The sequence below is a fragment of the Zalophus californianus genome, chromosome 6, assembly GCF_009762305.2.
Source record: "Zalophus californianus isolate mZalCal1 chromosome 6, mZalCal1.pri.v2, whole genome shotgun sequence".
Lineage (NCBI taxonomy): Eukaryota > Metazoa > Chordata > Mammalia > Carnivora > Otariidae > Zalophus > Zalophus californianus.
The window spans coordinates 5,178,287-5,204,067 of NC_045600.1; the positions used below are offsets into that span (position 1 = coordinate 5,178,287).

Genomic DNA, 25,781 nt, shown 5'->3' on the forward strand with positions numbered 1-25,781 from the left:
AAGTCCTGAGATGGGAGGTTTTGATGTCCCAGAACAGCAGGACCCACTTGCATATGAGTATCTCTACTAGAAAGTTTTGGTTATATTTAGTAATTTTCTGATCTGTTAATTAATGGGGCTCTGAATATAACCAATAAAAAAGTCTGCAAAAGGTATATTAAAGTTTACAAAAGGCAAGCTGCCGAATTATGGTCTGAACACACAAGCAAAATTTAAAATGATAAATAGGAATTACTTGCTAGTTAATGCATAACAAAGCAGACAATCACAGATACATGGGACAATGACTATATTTTAATCTACATTTTACAGTAAAATCTTATAGCACTCCCCTAGCACTGGAATGGAAATTAGCCATGCATGTACACAATGGGCCTATCAGGAATTTAACTCCAAACCATGATTCCTTGTCTTCTTGAGAACACACGTGAGCCAACTCCAGCCTCCGGACATTTGCTCTGGGCTCTGCTGTTGTGCTCAGTGCAGTGAAGATCAGATTCAGGGTAAGAAAGGAATAATTTTTATTTTTTAATTTTTAAAAAAATTTGTAAAAGATTTTATTTATTTATTTGAGAGAGAGAGAACACAAGCAGGGGGAGGGGCAGAGGGAGAAGCAGACTCCCTGCTGAGCAGGGAGCCTGATGCGGGGCTCGATCCCAGGACCCCAGGATCATGACCCCGAGCCAAAGGGAAACATTGAACTGACAGAGCCACCCAGGCACCCAAGAAAGGAGTCATTTTTGAAACACAAATTTCTTCTCCTTATTACACCAAAGAATATTTAGAAACCAACTAAAAATTACATAAGAAGAAACGCAATCACAATCCTACCACTCAGGAAAAAAACAAACAAACCATCCGTGATAACTCTCGGTATAGCTCTTTCCCATCTTTTTGTACAGATTTTGTCTATTTACTTGAATTATGCCATATATACAGTTTTATATCCTGCTCTCAACTCTTAATGCAATGTACAGGCACTTTCCCTGTTGTTACCAATAACACAGACATTTTTAAAGATGACACCGTACTCAAGCCTACAAAGGGCTGCAGTTTTCTAGCCATGCCCCTATAGCTTGCATTCCTTCCATTCCTATCCATTTATCCTCCACCACGCTTGATGTGACAGTGAGCTCTTATTTGTGAAGCGCTCTTCTGTATTTATCCTCACAACAGCGGTCTGTAAGGGGGTCTTGTCACTGAATTCTGCTAGTGACCAGTGAGGACTGTCCCTGCTCCATCCACAACACCGAAAAAACTTTATTACCAAGAATTTTTTCAATATGTGCCTCCACAAACAATTTGATTCTCTCTTCTCCACTATATGGTAACCCAAGCTCAGAATAATTTAAAAAATGCCAAATCTCCCCATCTGAGAGTCAATCTAACATAAACAAAGCAAACTTTGCAGGCTGAGGTTCTCTTGAGTGAAGATGCATGACAGGGCAACCAGTTCTTAATACTTAGAAAAAAATACCAAAGGCAAAAGGAAACAAGAATAACAAAGTCTGGGGAGCTTAGGTAGAGATGGAGTAACTCCTAAGACCCAGGGCAGTATCACTGGTTAAAAATCCCAGGAACAGGAGAATGTTGCCAAGGAACAGTGGTCTGAGATGGAGCTCCCTCTATATGAACTCGACGTCCACAGGCCCAGCATTGGATGGGTCGGCCACAATCTGCCCCCTGTCTCAGGAAGCCATGACCTCGGTCTGTCAGTGAATTATTTTCCCGAGACTGCAGTTCTCATTGTTATGCTAGTGAAGTCATACAAAAAATAATAAAGTAAGTCAAAGCTGAGAGGTCACGATAACTTCCTACACACAAGTGAAGTTCTGTCATGGAAAGGGATTAGAATCATGATGGACGGCCTCACAGGCAACACTGGGGCTACTGTGTGGACCCTGCCGTCTACCAGCCAGGGGTGACTGTGGCATAGACATGGCACCCACCATGCACCGTCTATGAGCTGAACCACGCTGAGCGCTTTGAAAGCTCACTGCCCACCAGTGTGGCCTGTTTCGTGGTGGCACAGCCAATCCTGTCACTGGGCAGGTGTGCCCCCAAAGCTTGATACTCACCCACAGCTCGAAACACTGAACCCTAAGCTTTTGACAACACTTAATGTTTAACAATTAGAATGCCGTGTGTCCCGTCTTCCTCAAGTCTGTATCAGGATGGCAGGGCAAAACAATGTAAAGTGTGATCATAATAATAATGTGGCCTTTTACAACCAAAGGAAGTTTGCCTCTAATCCATCTTGTCTGAACGACCCCCCAACCGAGCCGTGGCTACTGAGTACAGCCATCCAGCTAGAGGTGCATATATGCACCCTCACGACTCTCCCCAGAAGGGAAGCAGTGACCCAGAACCTCGGACAGGCCCCCTTCCCCACCTCCCCACCCCCGCTTCCACCGTCCTGTAATTAACTGCTTGGGGGAAACCGTGGCCCATTGCATCCAGGGGATGCCACCCCACTCACCAGCTTTCTTCTGATCTTTGTTCTGTTTCTTGGGGTGACCCCCTGGCTATTATGTTCTGATTTACTTTTACTTATGAAAAGAATATTATACAGAAATAGAGCTCACTATGAAAACAAATTTTTCCTTAGACGAAGTTTTATAAAAACCAAACTCTATTCTTAATCAAGAGAAGAAAACTCCTTGGTAGGGCTCTTGTATTATTTTTTTCCCTAATTTTTTTAAAAACAGAAGTTTTGGAAGTCTCATGTTTTATATGAAGCAACAACTTCGAATATACCCTTTAGGGTAGAGTAGTCATTGGTTTTATTTTTGGAAAGCTGAGCGGGTCAAGAAAACCTAAAATAACCTGGGTTTCTATTTAAAATACCCTAGTCATTCTGTAACTTAGGATGAGGAAAAAACATGACTTAAAAGGATTATTCAAGGGGCACCTGGGTGGCTCAGCTGGTTAAGCATGTGACTTAGGCTCAGGCCCTGATCTCGGGGTCCTGATCAAGCCCCTCAGCAGGCTGCTGAGCAGGGAGCCTGCTTCTCCCCCTCCCTCTGCCCCCCTCCCACCCTTTGTGCTCTGTCTCTCAAATAAATAAATAAAATCTTATAAATAAATAAAAGGGTTATTCAAGAGGTAGTGTTATGTGGTAACAGATGGCAGCCACACTTGTGGTGAGCAGGGCATACAGATATTAAATCACTACGTGGTACACCTGAAACTAATGTAACATTGTGTGTCAACTATACTCAGATAAAAAAAAATTACAAAAATATATAGACATTGCCCAGCATGTATCTCTTCCATGGAGCTGGTGATAATTACCCAGAAGGACAAAGAAACAGATTTCTTTCCACAGATATGCGAAAATATAGCCAAGTACTTGAGAAAAAAGTAACATATGCAACATCAGACAGTACCCTCTCCTGACTCCAAGAAAAACATGGTAACTGTGAAATAATTTGTTAAATCCAAACAACTAAAAAAAAAAAAAGCTAATTTTAAAGGGACATTTACATGCCAGTGTGATCTCAAATATTTTAATCAAAGGAATTTAACAGCCAAGATGAATTCTGTTTTCTTAAGTTAGCCACAAGGAACAGAAATCCTGGTAAACGATGAGCAATGTATATGGGTTGAAAGCAGACATCAGGGGGACTGACTATGATTAGTAGGACAGAAGCTTTAATGAGGCGTTGTACTTCCAGATTTTAAGAAGAGGGTCACTACAAAGTTACTTCAAACACAAATATTGCTTTTTTTATGTTTCACACATAGGCACCACAGGGAAATGAAATGATGATTTAAATTTGCTGGAAACCCACTAGGTACAGAATTCTGCAGTAGACTACATTCTCTCCTGGACGGCAGAGCAGGAGATTCGAAAGAAACAGGAGGCTATGCCCAGGAGGAGCTTCCTAACTACAAGGGGGGGGGGGGCAGTGAGTGATGAACTTTCGGGTTCTGAGCTCCTCAGGGAAGGGCCTGCCCTCTGGGCCCCCAGTTCTTGGCTCCGAGCTTCGCTGTGGCATAGGATAATTAAGTGTTGGCTGTGCTGAACTGAACGGTAGCAGACAAGCTGAGTATAGAGAAAGAGAGGAGAGTTATCAAGAAGTTTGGAACAGCCTCCAGGGCGCCCAAAGGATCGTGGGGTTTTTGGTTCTAGGTTCTGCCTCGCAAGCTACTTCCATCCCATGATAAACAATTGTTCCCAACAGTCTACCGTGAGTGGTTCTGAGCATTTACTGATCACCTCCACGTGTACACCCCTGGGCTGAACAACTCACTAACATTAAGCCGAACAAACCCCGTCCCGCTTTGTGTGATGATTCTGGTAATGCCGAGACCAGCTCATCAATGTTCTGAGTCTCCGGTCTCTGTCAACGCTGAGGAGTGCATGTATGCACTAGGGGCAAACACCTGCTACGAGACCAAGCCGACCGCTGTTCCTGCACATCTAAGACGCCCACCTTTGGTAGGTCCTTTCCTGTTCAGCACAGCCTGCTGCTCCTCCGTGATGTTCAGCCGCCGAACCACGTCCGCCAGCGCCGATTTGAGCAGCTGGATGTCATCCTCTTGCATCTGGACACGCTGTTCCAGGGAGGCAATGCGGTCTGTCACCTCCATGCTACTGGCAGCCGAAGCGCTGTCATCTGAACCAAAGGAGAGGAACCCGTGACTCTTTAGCACTCCCCAGAGAAATCAGACCAACACCCGTGCAGGCGCACATGGCTAAAACGTATAACTGCTCTTAGGCAGAAACCATGTGGGACAGTGTTTACTACCCAGAACCACTACACCTCATTCTGCTACAGTCTTTCTCGTTCTGCTTGTGCTTTTCACTTCTTTTTAGCTATGAGGTTTTTTTTTTTTTTAAAGATTTTATTTATTCATTTGAGACAGAGAGGGAGAGAGACAGAGCACGAGTAGTGGGGAGGGTCAGAGGGAGAAGCAGGCTTCCCGCGGAGCAGGGAGCCCGATGCGGGGCTTGATCCCAGGACCCTGGGATCATGACCTGAGCCGACGGCAGATGCTTAACGACTGAGCCACCCAGGCACCCTTAGCTGTGGTTTTAATTGTCATTATATTATTGTAACACAAGGCAACGTATTTTCTTTCCTATGATGTCGGAGACCTTGTGGGGGGGGCTAGGGTGTACCCACTTCAACTGCACACACACTGCCGAAATCCACCGCATGGCCTTCTAGCTTTTGTGCTATTGATGCTAGCCGACGGGGTGGTCAGATAATCCTATGACTACACTATCTCCTGAAACCAATATTACGCACTATACGCTAACTAGAATTTAAATAGAAATTTGGAAAAAAAAACTTTTTGCATGATTTCACTATGTACTTAAAGTTAATGTATCATCTTTCCCATGTACAATAGCTTTAACATAGCAGTTATCAAATGGGTTTTGGTCTCAGGACTCCTTTGTATTAGTAACAATTATTGAGGACCACAAATACCTTATTTGTGAATTATGTCCATCAATATCTACTATACTGAAAATTAAAACAGGCATTTTATAAATATTTAATCATGACCTATTTAAAAATAGCAAAAGTATGACATGTTCAATAACACATTTTTATGGAAAACTGCTGTTTTTCAAAACAAAAAGTTTTGTGAAAAGATTGACATTTTGAATATTTAAAATTTTTCTTTAATGTCTGACTTATTAGAAAATAACTGAATTTGTTTCTGCATTCCAATCTGCTGTGCTATGTTATTTTGGTTGGAATATATGAAGAAAATTTGGCCTCATGCTGACATGTAGTAGGAAACGGAAGAAATATTTTAATAGCCTCTTCAGATAATTATGGATAATCTTGTTATTCAGTCAAAACATGATAGATGGTAATGTTATAAAAGTTAGCAGCAATGCAGAATCTAAGACCATACAAATAAAATTTTTTACTTCATTAAAAACAAACAAACAAGACTACACTATGTATCAGTCATGCCTGCTAAGGTCTGGCTACTCGGACAAAGCAACACGAGTAGTCAAATCTGTTTGGTAAGCATCCCCTTACAGCAAAGGCAAGCCTAGTCTCTTGTATAGAGCCGTTAACTGCCAATTCCTTATCAAGGCCTCCCAGGTCCCACAGTCTCCTTGCCTCTGAAACTCATTTCATGTCATTCCTTTCACTCTGACCTTTTGCAACTGCCCTAAGAGTTTTGGTATCTGTTGTTGCTTTTACTTGAAACATCTCCTTTTTTATTTTATTTTTTTGAGAGAGGGGCAGGGGAGGGGCAGAGGGAGAGGAGAGATAGAATCTTAAGCAGGCTCTATGCCCAGCAAGGAGCTCGATGCAGGGCTCAATCTCACAACCCTGAGATCATGACCTGAGCCAAAATCAAGAGTCAGATGCTCAATGGACTGAGCCACTCAGGCGCCCCTTCTTGAAACATTTCTCAATGAGCTTTTTGCATGACCAAATTCTTCTGTTCTTTAGGTGTCAACTCAACCAGAGCCCTTCAGAGACCCTTCCTAACAACCTAACCTAAGGTCGGTACTTGGATCACCTCAACCTTATTTATTTCTTCCATAGCATTACTGTGCTCTTGTTAGCTTATCAGCTATCTCCCAACTACAACGTAAGCATCATGGAGTGGCTTCTGCTTCCAGGTATAACAGACCCCTTCTAGACAGCACCAACCCCCCCTCCTGCCCGCAGAAGGCAATTTTAAGCCTGGAAATGATACAAAAAAACAACTACTTGAAAGTACTGGAGAGGAGACACAGGTATATAGACTCTGGGGGGGGAGTTTACACTCACTTGGAAAAAATATAAAAGTAAATCCCTTTTGCGTGGCTTCTAGCCACATCTAAGTGGTACACGGAGGGGGTGAGAGTACATGTGGGAAACCCTGTAGCCATTTTGTCTGAAGAAAACCAGGAAGTGAAGTCCAAAAACTGTGAACACTGAGGAGAGTGGGGAAATTCCAGAAGGGAAGATGCCAGAGGGGGATTCCCAAATTCTGCCTATCCCAGCTCTGGCTGACCCGGCAATTGCATCTGCATGGAACAGACTCAAGTACCGCCGCTAACAGCAGAGGAGTGGTACTCAGATTGGAGGCTCCACCCAAGAAGCAGTTTGCAGTTCAAGTCCAGCCAAGGAATGCAGCCACAAAGACAAAGGAAAGGATACTTCTCAGAGGAAAATAAGAGAAGACAAAATCCCCACAACTTAAGATTTGTAATGTCCAGGATATAATCCAAAATTGCTCAACGTTCTAAGAATCAAGAAATGGAACAGAGTCTCAAGAGAAAAGAAAATACATGGAGTCCAACTCCAAAATGAACAAAATATTGGAACTAACAGATAAGGAAAATGAGATATTTCCAGTGAATGAAAATTTCAACGGAGAAGTGGGAAGCATTGGCAGAGAAACAGAAACAATAAAAATGAACCAAATGGAAGTTCTAGAACTGAAAAATACAATGTTGGGAGTAAAGAATTCGCTGACTGGATGCAGCTGCATGGATGTGATGGAGGAAAGACAAGTAAAACTGAGATTTAGCGGAGGACGTCTCCAGGGTGAAGAACACAGAGGAAAGAACGGAGAAAAAAAAATTAACTAAGTCAGATGGGGATTTGTTAGATGATCTCTAACAGTCCAACACACATGACACTGGAATATAAAAAGAAAGCGAATGAGGCAGAAAAAAATTATCTAAAATATAAAGGCCCCAAATATCCTAAATTTGGTGAAGGACAGAAATGTAAAAAAACAAAAACCACCCCAAGGTATATCACGATCAAACTGCTGAAAACCAGATGAAGTGTACTTATTGAAAGCAGCAAGAGCAAATGGACATAGTATATACTGGGAAAGGACCATGAAGATAGAAGACAGTAGAACATCTCTAAAGTACTAAATGGGGGCGCCTGGGTGGCTCGGTCGGTTAAGCGTCTGCCTTCAGTTCAGGTCATGATCCCAGGGTCCTGGGATCGAGCCCTGCATTGCACTGTCTGCTCAGTGGGGAGTCTGCTCCTCCCTCTCCCTCTGCCCCTCCCCCCTGCTTGTGTGTACACACTCTCTCCCTCTGTCTGAAATAAAATCTTTAAAAAAAATAATAAAGTACTGAATGAAGAAAATTCAATCCAGAATTCTATATCCAGCAAAAATATCCTCTAACAGTGAGGGCAAAGAAAAAAAATAAAAATAAATGAAAACTGAAAGAATTCATTGCCAGCAGATCAACATTACAAGAAATACTAAAGGAAGTGCTTCAGGGTAAAGGGAGATTATATAAGATGTAAACTCAGACACTCAGGAAAGAATGAAGAGCACTGGAAGTGATAAATATCTGAGTGAGTTCAAGACTTATCTTTTTTCTTGCATTTTCCTGTTAATGTTCTTATAAACCTTTAAACTGTTGAAGTTGAAAGTTATAACATCGCCTGATAGGATTCATAAGTGTGTATATATAAGACATGTAACTACCATAACATAAAGGATGGGGAAGATATGGATCTATAAGGCTTCAATATTTTACATAAGATTTTAATATTATACATTATCAACTATAAGGGACCTGTGAAAAGTTAAAGATGTGTATTGTAATCCCTACGGAACTACCAGAGAACAATGCAAACAAGAATAGCTAAAAAAAAACCCAACAGAAATACTAAATTGAAGTTCTATATTCAAATAATCCAAAAGGAGGGAAAAGAGGGACAGAGGAACAGAAAATAAACAAATAGGAAAAAACAGAATGATAAATGTAAACTTATCATAGCAATAATTACATTAAATGTTACAGTAAAGCAATAATTGCGTTAAAAAATCAATTAAGGGGTGCCTGGGTGACTCAGGTGGTTTGAGTCCAACTCTTGATTTTGGCCAAGTCATGATCTCAGGATCCTGAGATTGAGCCCTGTGTCAGGCTCCATGCTCAGCGGGGAGTCTGCTTGAGATTCTCTCTCCCCCTCTCCTTCTGCCCTTTCCCCCTCCCTTGTGTCCATCTCTCTCTAAAATAAATAAATAAATAGGGGCGCCTGGGTGGCTCAGTCATTAAGCGTCTGCCTTCGGCTCAGGTCATGATCCCAGGGTCCTGGGATGGAGCCCCGCATCGGGCTCCCTGCTCGGCGGGAAGCCTGTTTCTCCCTCTCCCTCGCCCCCTGCTTGTGTTCCCTCTCTCACTGTGTCTCTCTCTGTCAAATAAATAAATAAATAAATAAATAAATCTTTAAAAATAAATAAATAAATAAATCCTAAAAAAAAAGAAAGAAAGAAAACCAACACACCAATTAAAAGTCCAAGAATGTCAGGAAAAAAAAAACTAAGACCCAACAATATGCTATCTACAAGATACACACTTTAAATACAAAGACACAGGTTGAAAGTAAATGAATGGAGAAAAAGACATAGCACGCAGACAGTAAGCATAAGAAGGCTAGAATGCCAATATTAATAATCAGATAAAATAAATATCAAATAAAATATACTACCAGAGATAAAGAGGACCATTTCACAGTGAAAAAAGGATCATTTTTTCAGAAAGACAAGACAATCGTAATAATAGAGGTTTAAAATACACGAAGCAAAAATAGAATTAAAGTGGGAAATAGCCAATTCCACAATTATTCCTGAAGATTTTATCACTCCTCTCTCAGCAACTGATAGGACAATTAATTTAAGAAGTCAGTAAAGAAATAGAAAGTTGAAACAGCATTATAAACCACTTTGACTTCCTGGATATGTACGGAAAGCTACACCCAACATTGGCAGTATACATGGTACATTCACCAGGACACATCGTGCTCTGGACCCAAAAAACAGACCTGAATGAAGTTAAAACTAAAAGAGTATGTTCTCTGACCACAGTGGCATTAAATTAGAAATCGAAAACAGTAAGAGAACCAGGAAAATCCCTACTACTTATAAATTAAACACCACACATCTTTTTTAATAAGATTTTACTCATTCATTTACTTATTTGAGAGAGAGAAAGAGAGAGAGAGAGCATGAGCAGGGAAGGAGCAGAGAGAGAGGGACAAACAGACTCTGTGCTGAGTGTAGAGCCCAACACAGGACTCTATCCCACAACGCTGGGATCATGATCTGAGCTGAAATCAAGAGTTGGATGCCCAACTGACTAAGCCACCCAGGCGCCCCGAGCAACACATTTCTAAATAATCGTTAAGCCAAAGACAATATCACAGGAGAAATTAGAAAATATTTTTAATTGTATGATAGTGAAAATGTAACATATCAAAATGTGTTGGGTTGCAGCAAAGCAGGTCTTTGAGGAAAATTCATAGCTTTAAAAATCTATTAGGAAAGGAGAGAATTCTCAAATCAGTGATTCTCAGCTTCCACATTAACTAGAAAAAGAGGAGCAAATTAAAACAAAATCAAGCAGAAAGAAGGGAAATAACAAGGAGATGAAATCAATGGGATAAAATATGGACAAACAATGAAGAAAATAAATGAAATCAGAAGCCAGCTCTCTGAAAACATCAATAAAACATAAGCTCCATTACAACAGAAATTTTTTCTGCTGGTCCACTGCTCTACCTTCCCACTATGTAACACCTCTTAGGAACTCAATAAATATTTGGTAAATGAATGAGTAGATGGGTAAGTGGGTATCTCTTATGAAGCAAGCATCAAATTAATTGCTGGGGATATAACAATGATTGCATTAACACAGTTATTATCCTTCAAAAGCTCTCTGTGTAGTAAACAGGTCCACAAATTTCTAAGACAATTTGATAAGTTATATAATTGAGAAATACATAAAGTGGTTAGTGAACACAGAGAAGGGGATATTGATTCTATTTGGGAAAACAGGAGCCAGTAGGGGTTGGCCTTGATGGACAAAATCACCTACGTGGAAAAGCAAGAAGAATAGCATTCAGGCAACAGAAACACTTGAAACAAAAACATGGAAACAGGGAAGCATAATGAGTAGTCAGATAATCATGGCCTTTGAAATTGAAATCTACCATTTTGTAATTTTTGCTTACTGGATATAAATCTGCCGTGCCCCTAAATTCAGGTTCTGTTAACATTATAGGTAATAGATCATTGTTTCATAATCAAACTTGAGGTATGAATTTGCAAATGACCTTTCACACACTCCTCATCTTCCAAGAACTACCAACTCCAATCTCTACGCCCCTAAAATGGGAGATTCATACTGTTTCAGTTGGGAATACTGGTGAGTGTATCTTTTTTTTTTCTGGTCTCTCTCTGTGGATGGAGACGTATAAACAACTTTTAAAACCCAGCAGTGAGAAAGCAACACCCCAATTTAAAAACAGGCGAAAGAGTTGAATAGACATTTCACCAAATGGCAAACAGACACACGAAAATGATGCTCGGTGTCACTGGCCATTGGAGGAATGCAAATTCAAACCACTATGAGATATCACTACACAGCTCCTAGAATGGCTAAAATACAAAATACCAACAAAACAAGATGCAGCCAGAATATAGGGCACAGAAACTCTCTTACGTCTCTGGTGGACACATAAGATGGCAGGCTCACTCGGGAAAGCCGTTTGGCAGTTTCTTACAAAGTTAAAACGCACACATAGCTGTGACCTAGCAATCCCGAGTACTTACTAGAGAAATGAACACCCATGTTCATAAAAAGCCTGTACACCAAAGTTGGGAGCGGCTCTATTCATACTTGGTAAAAACTGGAAACAACTCAAATGTCCTTCGACTGGTGAATGGATAGGCTGCGTCCACAGAGTAATAAACAGGAAGGAATTATTGATACCGCGGTTTGGGTGGATCACTCACTATGCTGCGTGAAGGAAGCTAGTCTCTGAAGGTGACACACTGTATCATTGCACCGATGTGACATTCTACAAAAGACAAAACTATAGTGAAAGGAGCACAGATCAGGGGCTGCCAAGACTTGGGGTGGGGGCCCAGCACTAGGGAGTTTTGGGGAAAGATGGAAATGTTCTGGATCCTGACGGTGGTGATAATTACACAAATCCACACTGTATTAAAATACATAGAATTGTCTCCAAAAAGCAGATTTGTTGAATGCTAACATAAAAAATAAAATAACTCTTTGAGAGTCCAAGGGAGATAAGGTCTGCCCATTGGCTTTGCTGGTGTTTGGCTTGCGGAGGTTGGTTGCTATTATACCTTGAGATCTCAGCAAAGAAATATTCCAAACTGAATACTTGTTGCTCACTGGAAAGAGACCGTCCTTAAGTTCTACATAACTTCTTGTGAATAGACAGCAGTTCTGTGTGACTTCTCCATTTATCCTTTGACCTGGATAGGAAAGCAAGAAAGCCCCACTTGACCAGGTCAAGCCAAATGGAGGGGAGGAGGGGGAGATGCAAAGGTATCCTCCTCCAGAGAAGCAGGGAAACAGCCGAATAAAATCTTTTAACACGTGAATGAAAGGAAGGAGGGCAAGCCTGTGTAGCAGCTGTTGCCTGGGGGCCCGGGCCATGGCAGACCTACCTGGGAAGGTCTCTGGCCCCAGGAAGAAGGCAGGGAGAGATCTATGGATTGGGAGAAGCCATCGTAGAACTAATTTAGCTGGGGGGATATACTCTAGTCACGGAGAGTCTGGACTCTGGACAGTCAGGTTGCCTGGGTTCAAATCCCAGCCCTGCTACTTACTAGCTGTGTGACGTAGAGCAAATTATTTAATCTACACGTGCCTCAGTTTCCCCATTTGTAAAACAAGGACAACAACAGTTCTCTACCTCAGCAGGTAGTTGTACTATTCAACTAGTTAATGTATGTAGAGCACTTAGGATATATTTTTGCATATGGTAAATGCTTTATAAATGCAAGGTACAATTGGGCTACTGTCACTGTTAGTGTTAATTATTATTACTGATAAAAATCACCAAAGTTGAGCTTAACATTTCCTTCAAGATTCCTGTGTGTGTTGTCTGAATGCTGTTATGCAAAATAGCACTGGAAAATTAATTAGAAATTAGTGTTTGATTAGTAGTATGTGTTTTCTAAGTCGTAAAAGAATCTGGCATATAGAATCGCGCATTTCTAGGATTTGGGGATTGTTGAAGCAGACAGCAGCTGGGAGGGAGGGTGCGCACTGACTGTGGGGGCCAGCACGGCACTAAAAAGGAGTAAGTCGGCTGGAATCACACACCGTGCATTGTCAAGCCAATATCATAACAGCATACGAAGTAAGGCGAGGCAGGCCTGCTCCATGTTCTAAAAACTTACAAAGCAAAATAGCATCACTATGGCCTTAGTTTGCTCTAGAGGTGCCTTTCATAAAAGTGCATAGGTCAGACTCTATTTTAATTATACTGCCAAATTTGTATAAGAAAAACATCGATTTTTAATATTTTACCAAAAAACCCCAAAACTCAAAGCACAAAACCCCAACCACTTCAATGTCTGCCTTCAAATACAAGCGATTAAAAACAGAAAAGTCTGGTCAGCTTAAGAAAACTTCTATGTGCAAGACTTGCTGAAGTTGTCTCTGTGACATCATCCCTGTGCTTTGCAAATCCTGCCCTAACCTGCAGTGGATTCTCCTACTTCTGCTCCTCGGCTCGTTACTCTCAAGAAAAGACTGGAAGGCTTCTTGGCAGCAGTGTGAGCTGTCTGTAGTTCTTAACCTTCAAAAGGCCAGTGTTGTTCACATGACTCTACAAATTCAAATTCAGCTGGCAAAAAAACGGATTGGCCCAATAATGAAAAACAAAACACAAAGCCTGGTCTAACCAACACAAACCACTTCCAGCCTCGGAATATCTCACAGGATTCCACAGTGCAAGAGGAGAGAGTGCCTCTAAATTCCATCGAGAAAACTTATTCGATTGGGAATCCAGCATAGTAACACGTTAGCAAGTTATGAATTCTAAAATAAGGTTTATTAGAGACGATGGACTCTGAAAAACAAACTGAGGGTTCTAGAGGGGAGGGGGGTGGGGGGATGGGTTAGCCTGGTGATGGGTATTAAAGAGGGCACGTTCTGCGTGGAGCACTGGGTGTCATGCACAAACAATGAATCATGGAACACTACATCAAAAACTAATGTATGGTGATTAATATAACAATAAAAAATTATTAAAAAAAAACAGAAAAAAAAAGTAAAATAAGGTTTGTTCCTGTAGCTCTAAAATCTACCCATGGATGTCATTAAAACAGTGTTAACAACAGAATGGCTTTATCTTTTTTTCAAAATTTTTGCATTCTTGTCCAGCATCATTGCACTTTGTGGAGTTCGGGCGCAGGGGGGGTCGAAAAAGACCATCTTCTTTATATTTTCCCCTCTTGGGTTTTTTTTTAAACTTCTGTTTGAACTGGAGCTAGCATCTGGGGCCGTGGCACCTGCTCATGTCCTTAGGAAGGCTGGGGGATCTGTTTACACAGGACAAGTAGAGAGTCCCTTTATCTCGGCATCAGGAAACCATAAGTGATCAGGCTGCGCAAACTGACGGAACGGGCAAAGGGACAGACAAGATGTAATCAGAGGTAGAACCCAACCCACGGTGGTGTGAGGCCCGTAGCGCAGAGGACTTAGCGGGCCAGCTGCTCTAAAAGACACTCTGCATCCTCGGCCAGAGCAGACCTCCGCAGGGCCACGGATCCCAGCCTCGTGCAGCGTTCTGTCAAGGTCCAAACACGGCTCAGAAAACTAGTCCTCGGGGAGGCTGACGCTCAGGGAACCCTGCTCTGGACTGCCTGGGCCCCAGGACCCGAGAAAGAGCACTGCCTTGGAGTTCAAACTGGGCAGGGTTCAACGCCCGGGTGTGCCACTTATTAGCTGTGTAGTCTTGGCAAAGGACTTGGTTGCTCCAGCAGTAACACCACCTGTCTTCTGAAGTTCTTGTAAGGATAAATGTTGACTCATACCAACATCTAACACAATGATGGCAAATAGATGCTCAACACAAATGGTAGTTTAGTATCACTACAGTTCATTGCTGTTAGTAGTACTGTTTTCTAATAGCAAAAGCAAACACGGACCTTCAGTGAAGTCAGCATTGACAACAGTTACTGTGCAATTTTTGCAAGTACTGTGCAGCGCTTGGTCCACGAGAGAGGCCTGCACTAGAGTGAAAGGGACCATTTCTGCCTCTGGAGCACCTTGGGTCAAGCTGAGGAAATACGACATTGACCTTAAGGTCAGGCAGAGTCCCGTACAAGCTCTCCCATGACAGCCCACAATGAGTGGCCAGAGGATGGACCGAGCATTACATCCACAGCCCCGTCTCTGACTTTACTCTCATGAGAACCTCACCTCACATCAGCTTCTGAGTTTCGAGAGAGGTCACAGGTCCAAGTAGGTCCTACATCGCCCCTGGCAGAAAGGTGACCCTGTGGCCCTGCCCTTACCCTAGATCTTCATGTAGCCATTTGTGGATGTGACTTTTAGGTTTCATTGCAGTTTTACAGTAAAAAGTGGCATAGTAACTTGTCTGTTTTAAAAGGCAAAGGAAGTACACTTTGTCGCTTGTTCATAGGATTCTCTCATTATGTAAAGAGAAACAGTCTCTTGACTCTGAAATGTTGGTGTCTGAGTAATGCTCCTGTAGGTCAAAGGGGGACTATTAATTTTAAAAGGCTAACTTAGAATCTGTCCCCTTCATCTTGAGATGTTCTCTCTTTAATTGTTTTTTACATCTTTTCTTTTTAAGATTTTATTTATTTATTTGAGAGAGAGAGAGCACAAGCCGGGGGGAGAGGCAGAGGGAGAGGGAGAAGCAGGCTCCCCGCTGAGTAGGGAGCCCGATGCGGGGCTCGATCCCAGGACCCTGGGATCATGACCTGAGGCAAAGGCAGACGCTTAACTGACTGAGCCACCCGGGCACCCCTCTTTTCTTTAATTATTTAAAACAATAAGGAGAACACCAAAACAATAATGCCTGCCCTTCCTCCCCTCTTGGTACTGTCAGATGCTCCACCTTGGGTGCATTATCTCCAGTCCATACAATACTCCCCCACTTAGGTGTTGTCGCCATTCCATAGAAGAGGTTGAAGAAGTTAGGTTTCTCATCCATCTCTTCTAAATCTTCTAAAAATAGAAAGTGGCGCACCAAGGTGAGCTGCAAGGCATCTACTCTTTGCCCCACATGTGCTGTCCATTTAAATGACAAGCATTAATTCCAGTGGGACTTGTGTGGTACTAAGTAAAATATACACAGAATTTTTGTTTTATTTTACCTCTCCTAAAATATTAGACAAATACTATTTAGAAAAATATCTCATGGGGCACCTGGGTGGCTCAGTTGGTTAAGCGACTGCCTTTGGCTCAGGTCAGGATCCCAGGGTCCTGGGATCGAGCCCCGCATCGGGCTCCCTGCTCGGCGGGAAGTCTGCTTCTCCCTCTCCCACTCCCCCTGCTTGTGTTCCCTCTCTCGCTGTCTCTCTCTCTCTGTCAATTAAATAAATAAATAAAATCTTAAAAAAAAAGCTTTAAATAAAAATCACTAAATTTAAAAAAAAGAAAAATATCTCATCAGGTTTTAGCATTTTAGATCATACAAGCAGTAAGGAATAACAGTCTTTCACTCAATAATTTGCAGGCAGACATTTCCTATAAAAGCTGGCTCTCCATTTTACGTTAGACTGACCGTCATACTCTGAACCATTCTAGAGCATCCAATCACAAAAGCAACATAGACACAGTCAGTATAAGAAGCCACATGCCCTCTGTCAGTTTCAGGTGCGGATTCCAGCTCTGCTGTCAGATTCGCAGCCCTGTCCGCCACTCCTGGCTGAAGTGCACCAGCGTTATTTTTGCTCTCAGACCCCCGGTTCTCCTGTGATCGCCTGGGTCCGTCAGGCACTCCGAGTCTTGCTCATCTCTGGGCTGGACCTGCCACCTAAGCTCCGACTCTGAAATTCACCACTTCCTAGAAAATTACAAGAACTGACCCTCTCTGTCAATAAACCTATCTCGATGGATGCTCATGCTATTCGTATCCCTGACTTTGAAAGAATTCTACAGCTGTCCTTGACTGATTAAAAATGTGGCCACTGCCTATTGATTAAAGAGCCTCCGAAATCTGGGGAGCAACGGCATAAAGGTCTTTGATGAGTCTTTGGTCGTGAAAGAGTGGTGTTGGAGACCAGAAAAATACACATAAGACCTAATACCCTAAGAAGCATCATGTGACAGGGTTGGAATTTCAGTGACACAGAGCTTAAAGCTAACAGACTTTCCATCCAGTTCAATAAGTGTTCCTGAGCATCCTTCTAGTGCACTGAACACCACGACCTTCCCAACTGTAGCCCGCTCAGTCTAGCAGAGGAGACTGGCCCACAAATAACCATTGCAGAAATAAAGGAACACAGACGAGAGAGCAATTAAATAGTCCCTGCTCCGTCCCCCCCCACCCCAAACTTGGCAAAAAGCCCAGCTGGAGATGTAATGTGAGGACTAGACACACCTGCCTCAAAACACAGGTGAGGAAGGAAGAGCAGGATTTCAGGTGAGCTGCTGGGTTTCAACTACGAATAATGAATGAAGCAAAGAGGATGAATAAGAACAATCACTTAGGGGAAGAACAGCCTTGGAATTCTCTAGTCGAGCATTTAGAAAATGGGTTAATTATTTTATTTTGAAATATACTCTAATTTCATTTTGCCTAACCAGAGTTATGAAGCCAACAAAGACTTCCCATGAAGCTCTGAGATTCCCTAAAATCTCTGAAAGGATTAATACTACACACATGCGCACACGCACACACACACACACACACACACACACACACCCCTACCTCTGCAAGTAATTTTGTTTCTTGTTTCTGCCAGAAACTAAAAAACCTAGACACGTTAAGGTTGTTAATTCTTTTTTTTCCACTTTACACTTTTAAAGCAAACGAGAGATCCTGCAGTTGAGCAGAAAAGAAACCCCCAATAATATGTGAAGCGATGTGCTTTAAAACTTGGCCTTTGCTCCGAAGTCCAGCAGTGTGAGGAGCACTGAGGGCAGGAGGGGGTAGCCAGTCCCCGGCACAGCTGGGTAGGGGAAAGAGAAAGAAAAGGACCGAAGGAAATCACACAGGATTGCCAATCCCAACCTCAAAAGGGAAGATTAAAAATACGGAGGTGGGGAAGGGGAGAGCAGACAAAATAATGAGCATAGCATAGAACTTGAAAGAGGTCTAAAGCTGTCAAAGCGGTCATCTAAATTTTATTTTACAAGGAGACTCTTGCAATATTCACTTGTCACATTTGTTGTCCACATCTAGATACCATGTGGTCAGGTCCTAAACGGACTTAACAAAAAAGTATCTAAAAAGGTAGCTTCAATAAATTTTTATTTGAGGGGCGCCTGGGTGGCTCAGTCAGTTAAGCAGCTGCCTTCGGCTCAGGTCATGATCCTAGGGTCCTAGGATCTAGCCCCACATCCGGCTCCTTGCTCAGTGGGGAATCTGCTTCTCCCTCTCCCCCTGATTGTGCTCTCTCTCTCTCTGTGTCAAATAAATAAATAAAAGCTTAAAAATTTTTTTTATTTGATATGATGCTTTTAAAACATTTAGCAAAAAGAATAAAATGAAAGCTAACCTCACTATTTTTCTATTAATTTCCATTAAATTCCATATAATTTCCATTATAACATGTTTCTATTTAAAGTACTTTGGGCTCCATTCCCCATAACGCTGGTCATCTTCGAGACTGGACTGTTTCCATTAGTTTCAGACAATATTCCCCTGCATGGGAGCCTGTCCTTCAACTGTTAGGATGAAAGTCAGAAAAACAAAGTTTAAATGGTTGAAAATCTGCAAATGGGGGAAAAAGCCATGTAATTGGTCCTCCAAGATAAAACCTCCTAAAACACACTGACGGTAGCAGTCTGTCTTCAGGATAATTCAGTAGAGGGGTTTGGCTCATGGAAGACATTAAAACTGAAAATGCCTAAGTTCTCACAGTAGGACTTCTTTTTTAGGTTCCTATCAAACAGTGGGGCCACAACATTCTGAGGTTAGAATCCAAAGGACATCTGAGTCCTAACCACTACCCACATTCTTTTGCTGATCACTGCTGTTACTCTACAATGCTTTCTCTGCCCTTTTTATTGATATTATGTAACTACTTTTTTCCTCAAGTGCCATCAACTTCTACTTCCAGCCAAGATGGAGACAAAATATATTATACGAAGCCTTTGAAGACATTGGACATCAGACAGTGAGGGACAGTGATCACTCAGAAATGCTAAGCAAAAGAGGTGAGTGACCCTACAATTGCCCTGCTTACAGCCTGGAGTTTCCGGAAGTGAGGCAGACCCTGTAACTGTCCCACATACAGCCTGGAGTTTCCCAGAAGTGACACGGGCAGTGAACAGAGGTAAAGCCTGAAGGTCTCCCTAAGCTGGGGAGACAGAGCTGGAAGTCCAGAAAATCCATGAGTTCACAGGGCAGAGCACTGAAGAGGAGAGAGCCGCAGGGAGAGAACATTTTGGAAATCTTGCAGGGAGGACCCCTGAGTCTTCTGCTGGGGATGGATCAGCACTTACATGTGAGGAAATTACCCCAGGCCGGGGCAAGAACCACCCAAAAAGAATAGAAAGAACAACCACCAGAGCCTACACAGGGATCATCATCAGCGAGGGTGGAAAACCATATAATCCACAGGGCACTGGGTAGAGAACTCAGAGGATTTTGCCCTAGACTAAAATGCTGGTTGCCCCCCAACGAGGCTTAAGAGCAAGACTCAAAAGGATCAAACTATTTCCAAGTAACTTAATCACATCGCAGAACAAAGCTTAAAAGTGTTTATAGGAATATAAAAATATCTAGCTCCCAACAAGGTAAAATTCATGATGTCTGGTATCCAAGAAAAAATGAGGACCAGGCATTCCAAGAAGCAGGAAAACATGACCCATAATAAGGGAAAGAATCAACCAAGCAAACTAACCCAGAAATGACAGCACTGATACAATTAGTAGACAAGGAAAATTACATAGTTATTATAACTGTATTATATATATGAGAGCCAGATGAAAGATTGAATATGTTCGCTAGAGGCATGGAAGATATATATACATATTTTAAAAAGTTAAACTTCTAGGGACGCCTGGGTGGCTCAGTTGGTTGAGCATCTGACTCTTGGTTTCAGCTCAGGTCCTGAACCCATGGGTCATGAGACTGAGCCCCGCATCGGGCTCTACACTCAGCGGGAGTCTGCTTGGATATTCGCTCCCTCTGCCCCTACCCCCCAAATAAATAAATAAATATTTAAAAAATAAAGATAAAATAAAAATCAAACTTCTAGAGATGAAAACTACAATCTGCTAGATGAAATTAACTGAAAAAATTAGTAAACATGAAGAAATAGCAATAGAAACGATCCAAAATGAAATACGGAGAGAACACAGACTGGAATGAGGCTGGGAGAGAGGAAGGAAGAGAGGGAGGGAGAGAATATGAGAATAGAACACCGGGGAGTTTGTAAGACAACCTCAAGCGTCCTGATATATGTAACTCAAGTCCCCAAAGGAATGAGGTGGGGGGGTAGGGAAAAAAATAATTGGAGAAATAATGGCTGAAATTTTTCCAAATTTGATGAAAATTATAAATCCACAGATCAATAAGCTCAATAAATCCCAAGCACAACAAAATGAAGGAAATCACACCACAGCAGAGCAAAATCAAATTAAGACCAGTGATAAAGAGAAAATCTGGCAAACTAGGAATACAGAAGTTCCTCGACTTGATAAAGAGCATCTACAGAAAAACCTACAGCTACACTACACTTAACAGTAAGAAAGTGGATGCTTTTCTCCCTCAGAATGGGAACAAGGCAAGGACATCCCTCTTACCACTCCTTTGGACATCACACTGAAAGTCCTAGTGAGTGCAACAAGACGAGAAAAGGAAGTAAAAGGTACACAATTTGGGAAAGAAGACATAAAACTGCAGATGACATGACTGTCTACGTAGAAAACTCCAAAGAAGCAACAAAAACTCCTAGACCTAGTAAGTGATTATAACAAGGTTGCAGGATACAGATATACTAGCAATGACCAAGTGGAATTTGAAATTAAAAATGTGATACCATTTATTATAGTCCTCCCCAAATAAAACTCTTAGGTATAAATCTAGCAAAATATGTATATAGGATTTACATGTAAGACTACTATAAAGAAATTTTAAAAAGATCTAAAGAAATACAGCGATATTCCATGTTTGTGGACTAGAAGTCCCAATATTGTTAGGATGTCAATTTTTCCCAAATTGATTTACAGATTCAACACAATCCCACCCATAATCCCAGCAAGCTATTTTGTGAATCCTGACGAACTGATTCTAAAGTATATATGGAAAGGCAAAAGACCCAGAATAGCCAACAGGATACTGAAGAAGGGCAACAATGTTAGAGAACTGATACTCCCTGACTTTATGACCTATTATAAAGCTACAGTAATCAAAACATCGTGTTACTGGTGAAGGAAAAGACATAAGGTCTAGCACGCCTGGGCAGCGCAGTCAGTTAAGTGGCCGACTCTTGGTTTCCCCTCAGGTCGTAATCTCAGTGTCGTGAGATCGAGTCCTGTGTTGGACTCTGTGCTCAGTGCAGAGTCTACTCAGATTCTCTCTCCCTCTCCTTCTGCCCCTCCCCACCTGTGCTCTCTCTTTCCCTCTCTCTAAAATAAATAAATAAATCTTTAAAAGAAAAAGGAAAAGAGGAGGTGAAGGAAAATGACCTCAGCTACCGAAGAAACCCAAAGGAAGCAGAAGAAAGGAAGTGATACACTTCAGAGCAGAAATCAATGCACTAGGACAAAAAACAATAGGGAAAATCAATAAAACCAAAAGCTCGTTCTTGGAGACAACAAATAAAATTGACAAACCTGTAGCCAAATTAGTCAGGATAAAAAGAGAAAGGGCACAAAATATTAGTATCCGAATACGTGGTAACATCATTACAGATCTACAGATACCAGAAGTATCTGTACAAAGGGAATATTAAGAACAACTTCATACCAATAAATTCAATAACTTAGATGAAATGTACAAGTTCTTTGAAAGATAAAACCACAAAAGCTCATGAGAGAATACACAGATAATCTAAATAGCTTTATTAAAGAAACTGAATTTATAGTTAAAAACCTTTCCACGAAGAAAACCCTATACCTAGATAACGTCACTGGCGGATTCTACCGGACATTTCAGGAAGAAATACCACCAACTTTATACAAAGTCTTACAGACAACTGAAGAGAGAGACTATTTCTCAATTAATCTATATGCCAGCATGACTATAAGTCAAAATCAGATATATTACCAAAAAGTGTGGTTTAGTGTGTGGAGCAACTGGATCTCTGATGCTCTGCTGTGGGAATGCAAAATGGTACAACCACTTTGGAAAACGGTTAAACCCACACCCACTGTGTTTGGTCCAACCATTCCACTCCTAGGTGTTTACCCAAGAGAAAGCAAGGCATGCGTCCATACTAACACTCGGACACAAAAGTTCAGAGTAGCTTGGTCTGTAATAACCAAAAACTGGAAAGAGCCCAAATGTCCATCACCCAATGAATGCACAGACAAACTGTAGTATGTCCGCAGAATGGATACACTACTCAGTAATAAAACATTTTAATATCGATAGAAGCAACAATATGGATGAATCTCAAAATAATTATGCTTAGTCAAAGAAGCCAGAAAATAGAGTACATGCTGAATTATTCCATTTATATAAAATTACACAAGATGCAAACTAAGCTACAGGGACAGAGGGTCATTGGTTGGAAGGTAGGGGGATGCAGGGGGGATGATGAAGGGGCACAAAAAACTTTAAGGGACGATGATGTGCATCCTCTTTATTGTGGTTATGGTTTCACAGATACATGCATATGTAAAAATTCACCAAATTGTTCATTTAAATATGTTCAGATTACTGCACATCAATGATATTTCCAGAAAGTTTCTTTTTTTAAGGGGAGGGAAGCAGCAAAAACAAACAAAAAACCCTTCTGTCTTTCAGTAAAAAAAGAAGAGGAAAAAAATTAAATATACTTTAATGAATCTAGAAAACTTACTCATGTGTTACAAGATATCAGAATCTTCATGGAATGAGTCAGGATGCAAAAAATATGAAGAAGAAGGATGAGGAGGAGGTGGAGAAGAAGAAGAAGAAGAAGAAGAAGAAGAAGAAAATATTCAGTTTGAACAAAGAAGGGGAAAAAGATAAATTGGACTGTTTCTGGACCTAAAAATTAAGCAGATTTTTTCTTAAAAAAAAAAGGAAAAGATTTTTAATCAAAGCAAGGAATTCCATATTCCAGCAGCCACAGTGGAACTGTATTTCTCCCACCTCCCACCCCCCCCCCCCCAATTCTACCCTCTTAGACTAGCTTTGGAAATCCCACTGGGAATTCCTCATTCCAAATTCCACAAAAGATACAACCCCCCGGCGCACAGCTGCTGACGGTCCCACGGGAGCAGTGCCTTGGGGCTGGGATGCAGGATGCATTCTGCAGCACCCATCCTTGGGGGCTGCTGTACCTTCCCACCCCCAGCTCCCCCTCCACAGAGGGGGATACTGACCCTGAACACCTTACTAAACCACGGAGCTGAGTATAGATTTAGCCAAGACGTATGCCTCTCTACATTCAAAACCCTGCTTCCAACCCCAACCAAATACATCCGGGAAATAAACAGCTGAGAGTACATTTCCATAATGTTATCACTTTTACAGAGTGTTTTTGAGTAATAGGAATTGACAATCTAGTTCTCCAATTTCTTAGATGCATGTGAAAAGGATACTTGTGCATTTGAGCTGTAGCATTTTCCAAAGTGAAACTTTGCAGTTTGACTCTTTATTTGAGATCTATTTAAAATTCAATCTGAAACATGAATACTAGAAAAAAAGTGGGAGAAAGCCAAGAGACTTGGGAGTGGGGAGAGACAGGAGATGATTAAAATAACCTTGTCAATCTAGACGCTCTGAGAATAAGCTTCCTAGAAAGCCAAGTGTTAAGAGGTGTACACATTTTCTAGGAGTATACTTTTTAAAGTTTTGACCATTTTGTTCAATAACAAAAAGAAACCACCCAACAAAAAAAAAAATGGGCAAGGGACTTGAATAGACATTTCTCCAAAGAAGATGCACAAATGGCCAATAAGCACATGAAAAGATGTTTAACATTTTGGTCATTAGGAAATTGTACATCAAAACCACAATGAGACACCCCTGCACACACACTAGGATGGCGAGAGGCAACAAAACTGAAAGTATCAAGCCTTGGCAAGGATGTGGAGAGACTGACCCTCAGGCACTGCCCCTTTGGAGAAGAGCATGGTGGTTCCTCCAAGAGTTACACATAGAATCACCATTCCACTCCTGGGGTATAGACTCCAAAGAACTGGAAACAGGGACTTGAACAGATATTTGCACACTCACATCCAGAGCAGTGTTATTCACAATAGCCTAAAGATGGAAACACCCCACGGGTCCACTGGCCGATGAACGGATAAAGAAGATATGGTGTATCCATACAATGGATAGTATTCAGCAATGAAAACAAATAAAGTTCAGAAACCTGCTACCATGTGGATGGAACTTGAAAATATTATGCCAAGTGAAACAAGCCAGTCATAAAGAGAAAAATATGACACGATCCCACTTATATGAAACATCTAGCCTGGGAAAATTCATAAATGCAGACAGCAGGTCGGAGGCTGCCAGGGGCTGCTGGCTGGTGCAGGGGTGAATGAGATTACTGATTTGTGGGGACCGAGTTTCTGTCTGGGGTTATGTAAAAATCCCGGAAATAGATGGTGGTGATGGCTGTACAACTTTGTGAATGTAACTCACGTCATCAGATTTGTACACTTTAAGATGGTTCAAATAGCCAATTTCGTTATATATATTTTACGACATTACGTAGGTACCCCAATATTTCTTCAACCATTTTGAATGACTGGCTTTCAATAAAATGATATACAGTTTGCCCCTGAACAACACAGGGTTAGGGATGCTGAGCCCCCACCCCCACCGTCAAAAGTCCACATATAACTTGACTCCCCAACAGCCTAGCTACTGATTATCTGCTGTTGACGGGGAAGCCTCACCGATAACAAACAGTCGATTCACACATATTCTGTATGTTGTATGTATTACACATTGTATTCTTACAATAAAGTGAGCTAGAGAAAAGAAAATGCTATTAAGAAAATCATAAGGAAGAGAAAATACACCTACAGGACTGTATTTATTGACAAAACCCCCCATATAAGTAGACCCGTGCCATTCAAACCCACGTTGTCCTGTTCAGGGGACACCCGTATTCACGCTTTCATGCACCCACCCGCTCTCTGTGCTAGAGGCAGCACTGGGTGGTGGAGATGCAAAGTGCAAAGCCTTGTGGGCACCTACAATGGTACTAACAAAAGTGTAAGGGCAAGAATACAAGCCGATGTTCCCAAGAGGCACAGACAGGGGCCCTCAGGTGACCTCGGTGCATCTAGAAGGCTTCCTGGTGCTGAAGACAGTGGTGGCTGAGTTTTACAGGACCAAAAGGAGTTTGCCAAATAGAAAAAAGAAGGCATCCAAAGAAGTGCCTGGTTCAAACAGCAGGTGACAAGCTCGCACCCCCATTCTTTAAATTACAAAAATGGAACAAATACTGGGGGATGATGAGCACATGATGATTTGGATCCAGAAGGAAAAAGAACTTAACTATCAGCTGTCTAGGAAATGAACCCAGAGATCAATACCCTGCCTGCAAGCACGCCAGCAACTTCCAATTCCTGCCTTCCTCTTTCCAGGCGAGGACCCTGTGGAGGGAGAGCGCTCGGTCATGTTCACACAGCACACGAGCGCTGCGAGCCCCTGGGTCCAGGCTCTCTGCTAGGGTATTTGCCGTACTCCTGCCGACGC

At 41.9% G+C, this 25,781-nt stretch overlaps 1 protein-coding gene across 5 annotated transcripts in view; it reads right to left on the reverse strand.

Moving 5' to 3' along the window:
• The window catches only part of EML1 (EMAP like 1), a 177,808-nt gene that overhangs the window by 70,953 nt on the left and 81,074 nt on the right, over positions 1-25,781 (reverse strand). For all 5 annotated transcript variants that reach the window (XM_027571729.2, XM_027571728.2, XM_027571727.2 and 2 more), the window contains exon 2: positions 4,440-4,622. In XM_027571729.2, coding sequence (XP_027427530.1) covers positions 4,440-4,622 — 183 coding nt within the window. The remainder of the gene's footprint in view (positions 1-4,439; positions 4,623-25,781) is intronic.